At 44.4% G+C, this 15,507-nt stretch overlaps 2 protein-coding genes across 3 annotated transcripts; both read right to left on the bottom strand.

Annotated features, from left to right (window-relative positions):
• Nucleotides 1-1,338: 1,338 nt before the first annotated feature.
• LOC109759335 (protein trichome birefringence-like 19) lies at nt 1,339-3,268 on the bottom strand. The gene is made up of 2 exons (XM_020318194.3): nt 2,777-3,268; nt 1,339-2,695 (listed from the first exon to the last, which is right to left on the bottom strand). Exons 1-2 carry the CDS (start codon nt 3,248-3,250, stop codon nt 1,925-1,927), a joined length of 1,245 nt encoding a protein of 414 aa, XP_020173783.1. The 5' UTR covers nt 3,251-3,268; the 3' UTR covers nt 1,339-1,924.
• Nucleotides 3,269-9,306: 6,038 nt separating this feature from the next.
• On the bottom strand, nt 9,307-11,548 carry LOC109759428 (uncharacterized). Of its 2 annotated transcripts, none has more exons than XM_020318337.3 (5): nt 11,311-11,548; nt 11,063-11,212; nt 10,884-10,990; nt 9,846-10,107; nt 9,307-9,761 (listed from the first exon to the last, which is right to left on the bottom strand). In XM_020318337.3, the coding sequence occupies exons 1-5, from the start codon at nt 11,531-11,533 to the stop codon at nt 9,652-9,654; spliced, it is 852 nt and encodes a 283-aa protein (XP_020173926.2). In that variant the 5' UTR covers nt 11,534-11,548; the 3' UTR covers nt 9,307-9,651. The 2 variants fall into 2 exon arrangements, with proteins under 2 accessions (XP_020173926.2, XP_020173865.1); XM_020318276.3 differs by having other exon boundaries at nt 10,884-10,985; nt 11,311-11,483.
• Between the last annotated feature and the right edge of the window lie 3,959 nt (nt 11,549-15,507).

The following is a 15,507-nucleotide window of genomic DNA, read 5'->3' as shown; positions in this document are numbered from 1 at the left end:
AAAAAATTACTCCTCCGCCTAGCAGGCGCCTAAAAATACTGTGAGCTCGGTGGCTCGTGTAAAACTTCTCTCCCGTGGAAGGTCTCCTTGTGGCCGGCCGGTCACTCGCGTGAAGCACCCATATCGACGGCGGCGACCTCGGGGCTCGCGGGTGACCTCATGACGTTGTGGAGGTGTTGCGGAGGTGTACGCGGGCATGATGCTCCTGTTCTCGTCAGGCCTATTGCAGCTGCTCCTGCCCTCACCGGCGTTGCGCGCCCGGAGCACCGCCCTGTTTTGCTAGTCCAGGAGAGCCTACCAACACCGAAAGCCGGTGGCCATGCGTAATGCAAGCAAAAGTTTAGAGTTCTACGTCAAATAATCGAAACCCGAGACAGGAGACGCGTGGACTCGATCGACGATCATGCAACACACCTCGTATGCCTGGGTGATGCTTGAACCGGTCCTCGGCCTCAGACTTAGACGACAACGGGTGTTTGTCGGGGTGCCATTGATGCACTAGGAACCAGTACGCGGCCCTGATCTCCTGCGGGGGCATGTCCTTGGTAAAAAGAAGCTTGAAGCTCGCGAGCTAAACGAGTAGCTCGTGACTCAGCTCGAATCGACTCGAACTCAAAAAATAATAAGTCGAGCCAAGCTTTAGTTTAACATCGTTTATAGAACGAGTTAGCCGAGCCGATCTTACGAGTACTCGTGTAACTCGTTAGCCTCGGTACAAAAGATCAGCCATGCAAATTGCGTCCCAGGCGCACAACACAACACCTAGACATTCAAGGAAATTACAATTATTGGGTCCTGTATATGTTACTAGCTTGCTGATCATTATTGTCATGTACAATTGTTTGTGGTCAATGGTCATGTACATGGTACTGACTTGATGGTACTGACAATTGTAAGTTAAACTCATACATGCTTACAATTGTTTGTGAACATTGTACATGTTTAATATGTACATTGTACATTCCCAAGTAATTATTTTTATCATATTCGTAAGCTTTTATGTTCATATCATTAATGAGCTTATAACAAGCTAAACAAGCCAGTTCGCGAGTTATACGAGTCGAGCCAATCTTGAATTCGAAATCGTTATAATAACGAGTCGAGTCGAGTTAGCTCGTTAACGAAACAAGTTTTAGCGAGTCGAGCCGAGCTGGCTCGACTCGACTCGAATTCCTGCCCTGTTGGTGATGTTGAGCAGCTCGTAGTACAGCTCCGCTGGGCTCCCCATTGCCACCTGCGAAGAGCGCTGTTGCGAGGACGGCGACATGCGAGACCAGCCAAGGAACGCACATGTGAGTGTGCGAGAGCGCTATTGCGAGGACGGCGATGCTAGGCATTGGTACAAATTTTGATATTCAGTTCGTGGGCGTTTGCAGGTGGCACGACCGGTGAATATCGTCACGATGGCGGAGGCCGACAGACGTGTGGTCGGCAGCACCGTCGCCGGCATGGTCATCATCGTCGCCACTCGTCGCGGAGACGTATAGCAAGTGCTCGATGGAATGCATAAGTCAATTGTATGTTTTACCTCGCTAAGTTTAGAAGATTGACTAGAAATGACCAAAACTTATTGGAGTAAATTTTTTTTTACTCCACTAATGTTTATTCGATTTTGGCCGTATGCATCGATCAGATGCAGAGGCCGGGGGTATTCCTCCTTTTCAAAAAAAAAACTAATGTTTATTCGACGGTTTACTCTCTATTTTCTAGTGGATCGGCCCCTAGGTAACTCGGCATCACGAGTGCTCAGCTCTCTCGTACACACTGGCAAAGACATACAGCGATCATTTTACAATGTATAGCTGTACAAATGGGTTTTACATATGGCAAGCAGTATTGGCCATTGCTGATTATAATCCAACTGAAGTACAGTCACCCGATCTATATGATTTATATTTATTATCAATAGATCTCTCATTTTGTTTTATGTAGAGTTGAGCATATGGAGCAGCATGTCGTTCCAGGTATCGATGGCCCCCGGCAGGCACCAGTGCACGCAGTCGTTGTACAGGGTGAAGTGCTTCTCCGGCGTCCAGCCCCGGTACTTGCTGGGATGCGCGTCGGCCCGCAGTATCATCGCCTCCGTCGTGTCCATCAGCATCATCCTGGCATTGCCCGTGGCCGCCGCCCTCTCCGCCGCCGCCGCAAACTCCTCCCGCTGCAGCTCGCGGAAGTCGCGCTCGAAGCCCTCGACCCTCCTCTCGCCGCGCCGGGACGGCGCCGTCCGCACGCAGTTCCCGTCCTCGCTGTTCCACTGCCCGCCCTCGTACTGCGACGGGTCCACGGTGCGCAGCAGCGCAGTGCCGCGGAACCGGCCGTCGGCGCCGGACAGCGCCCGCAGCGCGGCCCGCGTGGCCATGCGCAGCGCGTACCGCGGCGTGAGGTCGCTGACGTTGGGCAGCTGGCAGTAGTGGCAGCCGACGAGCCGGCCGGACGCGTACAGCATGGATGGGCGGTAGAACCAGCTGGACGCCGACACGACGACGTAGTCGAGCTCCGGGATGCGCGCCGCCCACACGTCCTCCGCCTCGTCGAGGTGGAGGTTCCACAAGCCCGTGTGCGCCGGTCCGTCGTCGTCGATCTGCTCGTGTCGGACCAGGTACGGCGCCCAGAAGCTGGCCACGGTGAAGTTGTACTCGCCGTAGTGGTACACCGTGTGCTTGCTGCTCGGCCAGCTCGTCGTAGGCTCCGCGACCTGCACGTGCACGTTCAGATTGAGAGCACGATCCTGTTCTCCTGATCATTACGGTATTAGACTCCATGGTTGAGAGCTTACTCTGGTGAGGAGGCAGATGAGCGAGTCCTTGTGGTTCCTGGCGAGGGAGTCCCCGACGAAGGCGATGGTCTTGCTCCTCATCAGGGCGAGGAAGCGGGCCGGGTCGAAGCGGGGCAGGTCGCAGCCGTCGCCGTCGGGCCGCCACCGCCAGTTGACGAAGCCGAGGTCCGGCTTGCCGAACCTCATGCAGTCGTAGTGCTCGTGGATGACCGAGCAGGTGTCGTTGGTGTAGTAGGGCGCGTCCGGGTCCGGCACCCAGTCGCCCCTGAAGATGTCACAGCCCCCGCCCTCGCCTCGTCGTGATCGTGTGTGAAGATGAGAAGAAAACACGCGCCAGGGGTGTGGGAAGGTGGTGTACAGCAGGTTGGAAGCCGCAAGAAGAGCAGCGAGGAGCACGAGGGACACGACGGGGACGAAGCATCTGCTGCTGCTCGCATGGACATGGGGATTGCAGATGTGAAGAAGGGCCCTCATGGTTCTACCTGTGGGGAGTTATTCAGTGTGCATTTGAGTTTGATTGTGCGCATTAGCCAGCCATATATGATGATGATCATGCATGCATGCGAATGGCGAGGCAATCACGCACTTCACCGGTGCCGGTGTGGTCAGCAGCTATCTTGATCCATCGTCCAATTCAAAGGTGCTTAGATAAGGTGCTAAGTGCATTAAATACCTTAGCAACCCAACTCCTCAATGCATTGGTGCTTATTAGCTTGTTGTTGCTAAGGCCCTGTTTGGTTCATAAGTCCTAGGACTTTTTTTAGTCTCAACTTATAAGTCCCAAGTCCCTAATAAGTCCCTACTTATTTGGTTACTGAAACTTAACATGGACTAAAAGACCATATTACAACTATAAGTCCCTTCTTGAGAGTCTTATTTCATAAGTCCTAAATGCCCACTTTAAGTCCCTATAAGTCCCTCTTGTTTGGTTTAGATGGGACTTAAAGGGACTTATTTAAGTCCCTACATCAATAAGTCCCTATAACCAAACACCCCCTAAGGCCCCTCCCAATGCTCCACCTTGTACAGGTGCTAAGAGGGTGTTTGTTTCCAGGGACTTATTGGTTTAGGGACTTAAAAAAGTCCCTATAAGTCTCATATAAACCAAACATGAGGGACTTATAGGGACTTAAAGTGGATATTTGGGACTTATGCAATAAGACTCTCAAGGAGGGACTTATAGTTGTAATATGGTCGTTTAGTCCATGTTAAGTCTCAGGGACCAAACAGGTAGGGACTTTTTAGGGACTTGGGACTTATAAGTTGGGACTAAAAAAAGTCTTAGGACTTATGAACCAAACAGGGCCAAGCCTTCCACGTAGGCAAAAAAAATCTGATGTGGCAAGTTATTTAAGAGGAGAGAGAGGAATGTGGTGACCCCAGGAAGAACCAATGCTAAGCGCGTGAACCTATGCAAAACATTTAAAGGAAGAAAGCCCACCAATACATGAAAAGCTTTAGTTGCTAAATCATTAAATGAAGCAAGCTTAGCAACTATAAGGCTGGTCATAGTGGGGAGTAACTTAGAGTAGTAACATGCATATGTTACTAGTCTATGTTACTACCTCTATAGTGCATAATATCATAGATTAGTATCATAGATGGTCTTATTTATTGCCATGCATGACACATAGTAGCATCACATTTATTATGTTACGGTATCTACTTATGTTACTATAACCATCTCTCTCTTCTTTAATTGCCTGCCACATAAGCATGTTTGCGAGTCCCAAGTGCATGATACTACTTATGTTATCCCCACTATGGCCAGCCTAAGCTAAGCACCTATGCATTGGGGAGTATAGTTGCTAAGCTATTTAATGTGCTTAGCACCTCATCTAAGCACCCATGCATTGGGAGCAGCCTAAGCACTCTATATTTAATGAGTTAGCACCTAAAATCTTTCATGCATTGGTCAAATTGTTTCATTTAAGTGGTTTGCCTAGCTTCTCCAAGTGCTCTCTCCCCTTCTTAAATGATGTGCCATGTCATTTTTTCGCTTATGCGGATGCTTAGCAATTGTTTTCTTCTCCTTCTCCATGCCAATATAAAACTGCAACAGTGGGCTGCGCACATGCACTAATGTACTAATCCGCCTCTATACGCCGAATCATTCGTGGTATCCGTCAAATTAGCACTCAAACAAACGATTCACTCAAATTACAGTGGTCTCCCACCACAGCCAGCCCACAGCCCGACCAAACCTCACCAACCATAGCCTCAAGTGTCATGACAGAAGATAGTCTTTGTTGCAGAAGATACCTCTCAGGATTGAACTACCCGTGAGGATCCAACAGGTTCGACTCCTGGTTCTTCTTTTTTGATTAATGACTCTTGGTTCTTCACAAATGATAAACATCCCGAGGGAAAACATAGACCACCTCTTCTTTACTTGCTCTTTTGCTAAATTTCTTTGGAATGTGATTTGTGGGGCTTTGGGCAATCCAACCACCCCTATATCTTTTTTTGATTTGTGTCAAAATTGGTTACCAGCCTATACTGGTAAAGATAGGGCTGTGGTGGCCGTTGGTGCTGCTGCCTTAATTTGGACTATTTGGAAAACAAGAAATAAATCTTGTTTTCAATGTGTGATTCCTGTCGAACCTACTAATGTAATTTTTACTCTGTGCTCTTTGTTGGACTCTTGGGTCGTCCTACAGAAAAGAGGAGTAGCAAAAATGCTTGACACGGTATCTAAAGGACTCTCTCAGGTGGCAAGCGAGGTTTTCAGGCGGGCGCACGTTTGGGGGCCTGCTGTTCGAAGAATTTGTTGTTAAAGTCTGAGTTAGCCTATGATATAACTATGCTACTTGGCGAGTGTGTAGAACTGGTGTTGTTGGTCTGGTTTCTTTAGTGGGAGTTGATGTGTTTAACATCCTTAGGGTGTGGTTTAGATATCCAGGGATGTAGGCTTTTTTTCTTTTGCTCCTATCTTATTGTGTGAGATTTTGGTCTGTAGTGCTTCACTGTATTGGCCTACAAAGTAGCTGTACCCCCAAACTCCATTTTCATAAATAAACATCCCGAGGCCATCTTTCCCTAAAAAATGAAAAATCTGAGGTCATCTGTGTCTCTCCCACACGCACCTGCCGCTGATCAGCGACTCATTGAGTCGAGGACCAGCTTCTTCGTGTAGCCATTGCCACTTGGCTTGCCACCTGCAGATATGTAGACATGTACTCGGTGCCCTATGATGAAGTGTGTCTCAAACTATTAAATTCTAAAAGAAGGAAGCATGCAATGGTACTAAAATGTACTAGCATTATATGTGTTCTCTGCACTGAGGTCATACTGAACTCGACATTTCAACTAGTTGAACAACGTGGTTCATGCGCTATCCTGGCACAAATGATGCTTCAGCCTTCTGAATCATAGATACCTCCGACGGTAGTAGCCTTAATAAATTAATCAAAGGGAAAGTAGTGGCTGAACCCAGCTCGGTGCACTCACGGTGCACCCACGCAAGAAAACATAGTAAAACATTTAAAAAATTCTGAAACTTTATGGCAATGATCATCAACAAATGTTATGGGCACTTGCAAAGTTTAGTGGTAAAATAACATTCGAGGAGCTCTATAAAAAAAAGACAAAATCTGCTTTAAACAGTGCACTTACACTTTGACTAATTTTCAGTGATTTTGTCTTTTCTGTACAGAGCTCCTCGAATGTTATTTGACCACCAAACTTTGCAAGTGCCCATAATATTTGTTGATGATCATTCCCACAAAGTTTCAGATTTTAAAAAAATGTTTTGCTATGTTTTCTTGCGTGGGTGCACCGTGGGTGCACCGAGTTGGGGTGTAGAAAACTCACTCTCTTAATCGAATGCATAGCCGCGATAAAGAACTCACAATGCTTTATCACAAGTTTACCTGCTGCATAAGCATTGTTGGGAGGTCATCCAAGTCGCAATTGTAGTTGGTTATCAAATATCCATCCGAGGGCTTCCAAGTCAATGATCCAATAATGCTTGGAGAATCTTCACCCATCAAACTTATTCGGCAATCTTTCATGATAATCTTTGTATTGAATTGTGTCATGGAATTGTAATTAGGTTCATCATTATCTGAAGGCTTCGTATGCCGATCGGCAGCCAAAATAGGTTGCATGAGGCAGAGACACCAGGAAGAAGTTCAAGAATGCCATGTAGGAAGAGACCGCAGATGGACATACGGAACCGCAGATGGATTTGGAGATGGAAATTGGGCATGGTTCAAGACCAGTTCATATCACCAAACGCTAAGGCAATCTTAAACATTCCATTGCGTCAAGGAGTGGTGATGACTTTATGCTTGGAAGTTGGAACCTTGAGAGATCAGGTCTATATACTCTTTTAAATATGTGTGTCGTGCTTTAGTGAATCAAAAAGAGCATTCTGCTCCAGATGAAGGGTCATCTACGGAATCCTCACGAGAGAAGAACAGATGTGGTCATCCTTATGGAAACTCAAGGTTATGCAGAAAGTTAGGGTCTTCTAGTGGCGAATTGTAAAGGGGATTATGCCTCTTGAAGCCTCTGTGAAACATAGGCAAATAAAGAAGATTAGCAGATGCTGTTTTCTTGGCTACGGAGGAGGATTTAATGCATGCATTGATCCATTGCTCACTCGTGTGATCTAATTCATGCTTTGATGCACGACTCACGAATGAGCTGGATGGATATGCTACTATGTGTCAGATGAGCTTTTTGGATGTGCTACTATGTGCCAAATGAGCTTGATGGATGTGCTACTAGCTGATACTTATTCATTAACTGTCTGTCATGTCTGTTGGCCAGATATCAAACATAACTGATGTGCCAGCGCACGATCTGATCCGTGTTAATGTAAGAATGGTACACCTACGAGCATATTGGTACAGATTATTTCAAAAAGGAGTCGTGGCTTTCTCCTAACCTCGAAACTCTTGTCCCTGAATTTCGCTCCCCACCCCCACTCCACCACCTTTTCCATACAAATCGTGCTATGTTGTGCCCATCTGTTTATTCTGTAACCTGCGGTCAGTGCAACATTGTTGGTGTTTATGCGTACTTGCTCATGCATAACCAACTTCTAAACACCTCGGTGTATATAAACCGGCTAATGTGTGATCGTGCAACTAATTCTCAGGTACGAGGTCGACCTATTGCTCCGAATCACGAAGGAATTCATGGTCGAACTATTTTCCGTGGCATATGTACTTCCTCCATCCGAAAAAACTTGTCCCAAGCTTGTCCATCAAATGGATGTATCTAGCACTAATTTGGTGCTAGACACATCTATTTGAGGGACAAACTTTTTTGGACGGAGGGAATAGTAGATTTGATAATCCGACTAGCAGCTTATTTCTACATTAATAATTAATAGTACTAACTTTCTTTCCATTACGAGCGGCGCGTTTCGCCTGCTTTCTCCCCGTGTCCATTAGGGCGCCTCTCCAGATCGAAGAGACGACGAAAAAGCACCGCCGAAGCAAGTTTGATGACACCCTGCTAAAAGTACTCCATCCTGGTTGAGAGGGCCTATCTTTGTTTTTTTGTTAGTTTCATTTCTGTTCTTCTCCATCGTGTAATTAGATTTCGAGGTACATTAAATCATGCGTGTAAGAATTAAGATAAAACTCACGAATACATGTAAAATTTCTTGATCATTTAGTGGCCCCAGATGGCTGCCAGGGAAGAGGTCGGAGGAGACAACCTCGCCGCTCCTCCTCCCGTCCCCTAGAGAGATGAGAGGCATTTTTTTTAGAGGAAGAAAAGGCACAACACGGTGGGGAGAGGGCGGTCGGCCTAGTTTCATGAAACGTCCCAGTAAATGCGGCGGAAAAACGGGACACGCGGAAGTTTACCCAATAGGATCCCTATTTACACACGTTGTCTCCCGGTAAATTGTCATTGCAAGTGAAAGAAATTCAAAATTAGGAAAAAATCGCTGGCTTAGCCAGTTTAATTATGTTATGTTATACATACTGGATTCTCAGTGCAACGATGCAAGTGCACTCAGATTCTAGTCACGGTGGACTCAAAAACCATTGCCCAGCTAGTTCCATGCCCGCTTCACAAGCAGCAAATTCAGCTTCCTATTTACAGCTGGTTTTATGGTTAGGACTTAGAAGGACAGTAGTATTCCCAACCCAACCCATCAGAGTCCAAGTCCTAGTTTTGACATTGGTGCTCCAAACTTTCGGCGATATTCGTTCAGTGAGAGGAGACGTTCTCATCGACTGCGAGACACCTGTGGTGACTTCGTAAAATCTCAAGATGCTATGACCGCTCAGTCTTTCGGAAGTGCTCATAGAGATAGGATGTGTGTGTGTATATTCACAGGGTTAAGTGTATACTTGTGTATGTGAGCGACTTCTATTGTACTGTGTTAAAAAGAACAATATCCAAGCAACCGGAAGGGGGCACCACCAAGTCATTTCTAAGCACGATTTCCACACGGGCTCAAGAGAAATTTCAGAGCGGCTACAAATAAGAGATATTTCAGAGCAATCGTTCTGTTTCTCTGTTTCTCACCCAGAATGTTTTATCTAAATATGTACTGTAGCAAATTCGCTAAGAAACAATATTAAAACACGATGCCTTGAAAGACAGATGATACAGCACACAGGTTAGAGATGAATGAACACGGTTATCAAAACAAGTACAACCGTTTTTCTTCTAAAAGCACGAAAGCAAGCCAATAGAGCTGTTACAAAGAGGTATCATCAAGTTTCCTCCAGAAGAGATATCATCGAGTTTCCTCAACTCAGTAATCATGAATTGCCGATGAAGTTAGCATCATCTCAGACATACACGCCTACAGCTCAACGGCAAATTTGTAGAGCTCTCGGCCCAGCCACTCTGCTCAGCACAAGCTTGCAGGATCTCATGGGAGGTGAGTGGTGGCCAATCTTCTACCGCAAACCTTCGCAGATCATGTAGATCTCCCTCGAACTAGACCTCGTCGCCTTAGGCCTCAGGAGAGATACTTTCTTAAACTTCTCTTTGCAAAATTTGTTAAACCCTGCAGCAGGGCAACAGACAATCATTCATGTTGCTATGATATGAACTGCCCAATAACAAAACAAAATCTGCTTGTAAGATCTACCTGGTATATCCTCGTTCTCAAGAAACTTGATTACTAGGCTGCCTCCACGTCTAAGAACACCGTCCTCATCAGGATCTGGGCCCGTGGAGGTCTGAAACCTCTCCATAGTCTCACGATAGTCAGCCGATTCTTTGACTTTTATCTTACCAACTGCCAACGAGAGCGCACGCATGCCCAGCTCACAAGATATAGCTTCGTCTCTGGTTGTGATCCCTGAAACTACCGGACACATGTCGGATAATATCACAGAAAATCCTCGTTCCTGAACAACAGAGTAGCATAAATTAATCAACAAATGAACAGAGCAACCACTAGCAAGATCAACAGCACAAACATAGGTGACAGTCCTTGATCTGGTATTTCTAATCATCCACCATGAAATCAGGCACTGGCGATTTCAATGCTGAGATTAGTGAAGCTTCATAGTTTTAAGGGGTGGACACAACAGATAGTTGGGCCAAATATGTGATGACAAATAAAACAGACCAGTCTCAAAAGTTCTAGTAATCAACTAAATATTGTGATTTTGACAGAAGGCTAGAAACTGCGGTTTAATTAATACATGTTGGCCCTTCATAATAGGCAGCATCATATGCAATTACATTCTCATATCTCCAACCGATGCTTCATTCTCTGGTAAATATTGTTCGACCTTGTAGGTATGTGTTTTGCCATCTGTTATGCACCATATATGATGGCTGATGGATAAACTACAATTATTTGGTTATATTTTAACAACTCAGGGCATTAAATTTGGTTTACTTAACAGTTCTTTTGTAACAAACACTGTCAGCCAATAAACCCCGATACCCTTTTGGGAGAACTCTTCGGGACTATATTTCTGCTGTGAAAATAGTCCCAATATATGGATTTATAGTGCAAAGATGTCATGAATTTGAACCAATCAAGCCACATTTCGAACTCAGAATAACACAAATTTGATCAGTACATATATAATTCCACTAATCTAAGCAAAATACAAATCCAGCCAAATTCCATTTCATCGAGTAGATTAAAAAAAGCAGGCTATTATCGAACCTGCGGCGACATAGCTCGGGCTTGCAGCTTCATCAGAGCCATCACATCGGTGCAGACCGTCCTGACCCGTGAGTCGCAGTGCGCCGAGGGGACCTTCACCTTCTGTTCTGCAACAACCGAGCACCAAAATCAGACCCGACACCCCGCCCGTCAATCACACAATCAGCAGATTGGCGGACCTTGACATCGACGCCGACGACCAGGCCGCCCTTCTCGAGCGGGCCCAGGTTCTGGCAGGCCACCTGGAGCCACGCCCCGGGGGCGCATCCGAGGTCGAGCACGGCGGCGCCCGGGGCGATGAGCTTGTGCTGCTTCTGTATCTGGATCAGCTGCAGCGGCGGGGAAGAGAAGCGAGTCGCGTGAGAGATTGATCCAAGGCGGAGCGCGGGGAGGGAGAGCGGGGCCGGAGGAGCGAGGCGGTGCTGACCTTGAAGGCGGAGCGGGCGACGTAGCCGAGGCGCAGCGCCTCCCGGTAGAAGAAGTCGGCGGTGCCCGTCGCGCCGCTCATGTTCCCGACGATTGCGGCGCGGCGGCGAGCAGAGAACGGACGGCCGCGAACGCGGGTTTGCTAGGGTTTTAGGCCGTTTTCGCGGGAGGGGGCGGGCCTTGCTGTCTTGTGGTTCGCATGGATGGGCTGCTAACATGAGCATCTGTCACGGGCCTGGTTTGGGCTGACATGCCAAACCAGATGAGCTGCAGATGCCCTAGAAAACGGGACCTCATATGCGCCGCATTCTGCAGCGAATACGGAGAGCGACGCACACAGGAGCCGTGTGGCTCGGCCAGCCCACTAAGACGCACCGCCAATAGTTAACCGCAGTAAAAATCGAAAAATCAAAAGATATAACAGCATTCGAGCACGGGACGTCGCTCTGCTCCGCAGCGCTGCTTACCACTAAAGTAAACGGCCACATGTGAAGAAAAAGGCATCGCAAACATATTTCGCAACTTACCTTTGCGGGATATTCCCAGTTGGATGTTATTTGCATTACATGTACAGTAGCATATATATTTTTGAAAATTTGAACACATTTCGAAAACACACAAAAGAATTTTTGAAGAAATGTGAACAAAATGTGAAATTCCAAAATAGTCTTTGAAAAACAAGAACAAAATTTGGAATTTCAAACATATTTTGACAAAAATAGTCTTCGAAAAATAAGAACAAAATTTATGAAGGAGTTAATTTTACTTTGCAACAATTTTTTAAAATATTAGAGCACATTTTCAAAATTTAATTTTTTAACACAAAGGAATTAATTTTGAAACCCCGAACGTATTTCGAAAGAATTAACAAAATTTGACGTTCAGAACATTTTAAGTCAAAAAACAGAATGTTCTACGAAACACAAACTCTTTCCAAATTTCTGAACAATTTTTCTAAAAACTCTTTTTCAAAAAACCGGATTTTTTTTTAAAAATCATGAAGATTTCTTGGAACGGGAACATTTTCCAGATTCCAAAACAAAATTTGGAGACGTGAACATATTTTCAAATTCCTAAACAAAATTTGAAACCACAAACAATTGTTGAATCTTGCAAACAATTTATGAAACTGGGACATCTTTTGAAACTCCGGAAAAAATGAAAACGTGAACATTTTTTGCAATTGGCGAACAATGATTGAAAATGACAACAATTTTTTAATCCCCGAACATTTTTTGAATAGGTGTGAAAACAATGAACAAAAGCATTCGCAACACTTTTTGAAAAAAATCGGATTTTTTTTTTAAATTTGGAAAACACGAACAATTTATGAAATTGGCCTACCATTTTTGAAATTGCAAACAAATTTTTGGAAACATGATTTTTTTCGTAAAAATGCGAACATTTTTCTAAAAATTAACAATTTAATCAAAATACTAACAATTTATGAAATTTCCCTAACATTTTTGAATTTGCAAACAATTTTTGGAAACATGAACTTTTTAAAAAAATTGATTTTTTTTGAAAGCAGGAACATTTTCTGAAATCCGATATTTTTTGAATTTGTGAACAAAATTAGGAAATATTTTCAGAAATTTTAAAACTTTTTTGAATATATATACATATTTGGAAATTAAGTGAACACGTTTTGAAATACTTTTTTTTAATTTCAGAACAAAATTTGAAAATAGGAACAAAATATGGAAAATAGTTTTAAGAAATACGAACATTAAAATTGCTGAAAATTTGTTGAAAAAATAAATTAACTTGAAAAGGAAAAATAAAAGAAAATGAAAAAAGAAAAATAAAAAAAGGACAGAAAAGAAAAAACAGAGAGAAGAAAGGAAAAAAACCCGTGAACCTAAAAACTGTAGGTACGTTACAAATGGGCCAACCCAAGTCGTTCGCTAGGTCGCGACACCTGTGCGATTCATCGACAGTTTGACGCAAAGCGCGTCGAATAGGATTTTCCCTAGAAAACCTTACCCGACTCTCTCGAAAAAAAAACCGTACTCAAAAGTCGAAACACATCAAATCGAGCACCAACCCCTAAAAAAACTAAATGGAGCACCATTGTAGTCACTTTGTGACCGATTTGGCATGTCATAAAAAAACTATTCATGTCTGCTCCAAAGCTCGTTTTTTCTTTTCAAAAAAACTTTCAATCTATTCATCAATTGTCATGACAGAAAAAAGAACACCAGAAAATAATAAAAATTACATCTAGGTCAATCGACCACCTAGCAACGACTACAAGCACTGAGCGAGCTGAAGGCATGCCGCTGTCATCACCCCTCCTTCACTGGAGCCGAGGGAAACTTATTGTAGTAGACAGTCGAGAAGTCGTCGTGCTAAGGTCTCACTTGATCAACGCACCAGAATAGCAACCGCCGCTGATGAAGAGAAGCGTAGATCAGAATATTCCAACCTATAGACACATGAACGTAGACGCACCAAGACTGGATCCATGAAGATCCAACCAAGACCGATTGAATCCCACGAGATCCGCCTGAGACATATCTCCACACGCCTTCCGACGACATTGTATGCACCGTCAGAACTCAAAAGGGGGACTAGGTGAGGAGGACATCATTCGATCCGCCGGAGACATACTACTACCTCTTGAGCACTGCGTTGGTTTTCCCTTGAAGAGGAAAGGGTGATGCAGCAAAGTAGCGTAAGTGTTTCCCTCAGTTTTTGAGAACCAAGGTATCAATCCAGTAGGAGGCTACGCGCGAGTCCCTCGTACCTACACAAAACAAATAACTCCTCGCAACCAACGCGATAAGGGGTTGTCAATCCCTTCACGGTCACTTACGAGAGTGAGATCTGATAGATATGATAGGATAATATTTTTGGTATTTTTGTGATAAAGATGCAAAGTAAAATAAAAGCAAAGGAAATAACTAAGTGTTGGAAGATTAATATGATGAAGATAGACCCGGGGGCCATAGATTTCACTAGTGGCTTCTCTCAAGGGCATAAGTATTTTACGGTGGGTGAACGAATTACTGTTGAGCAATTGACAGAATTGAGCATAGTTATGAGAATATCTAGGTATGATCATGTATATAGGCATCACGTCCGAGACAAGTAGACCGACTCCTGCCTGCATCTACTACTATTACTCCACTCATCGACCGCTATCCAGCATGCATGTAGAGTATTAAGTTCATGGAAACAGAGTAACGCCTTAAGCAAGATGACATGATGTAGAGGAATAAATTCATGCAATATGATAAAAACCCCATCTTGTTATCCTCGATGGCAACAATACAATACGTGTCTTGCTGCCCCTACTGTCACTGGGAAAGGACACCGCAAGATTGAACCCAAAACTAAGCACTTCTCCCATTGCAAGAAAGATCAATCTAGTAGGCCAAACCAAACTGATAATTCGAAGAGACTTGCAAAGATAACCAATCATACATAAAAGAATTCAGAGAAGATTCAAATATTGTTCATAGATAATCTTGATCATAAACCCACAATTCATCGGTCTCAACAAACACACCGCAAAAAGAAGATTACATCGAATAGATCTCCACGAGAGAGGGGGAGAACATTGTATTGAGATCCAAAAAGAGAGAACAAGCCATCTAGCTACTAACTATGGACCTGAAGGTCTGAGGTAAACTACTCACACTTCATCTGAGAGGCTATGGTGTTGATGTAGAAGCCCTCCGTGATGGATGTCCCCTCCGGCGGAACTCCGGAACAGGCCCCAAGATGGGATCTCGTGGGTACAGAAGGTTGCGGCGGTGGAATTAGGTTTTTGGCTCCGTATCTGATCGTTTGGGCGTACGTAGAACTACAAGGAAATCGGTCTATTGCAACGAAAATATTGCCACAAAATAATTTTCGTTGCAAAAATCTCATTCTATCACCACATTTTCATTTTTGTGGCGACTAGCATGTCATAATGCAACATTATTTTATTGTTGCAATAAGTGCCATGATCATTGCAAAAAGGCTAGCCTTATCGCGACGAACAAAAAATCGTTGCAAAAATCTAGGCTTATGGCAACAAACAAAATAACGTTGCGTTAAGTATTGCTATTACCACAATTTATATATCGTGGCAATATTTTTACTTCCCCCACTCCACACCGGTTGCCTTTGGACTTTGGCGGTAAAGAGACTTCTTGTTTCCCACCAAATTTTTTTAGCCGGTTGCTTTATTTCCCACAAAGAGACC

Source organism: Aegilops tauschii, chromosome 5 (genome assembly GCF_002575655.3).
Source record: "Aegilops tauschii subsp. strangulata cultivar AL8/78 chromosome 5, Aet v6.0, whole genome shotgun sequence".
Taxonomy (NCBI): domain Eukaryota; kingdom Viridiplantae; phylum Streptophyta; class Magnoliopsida; order Poales; family Poaceae; genus Aegilops; species Aegilops tauschii.
This window is presented reverse-complemented; position numbering and strand designations above follow the sequence as displayed.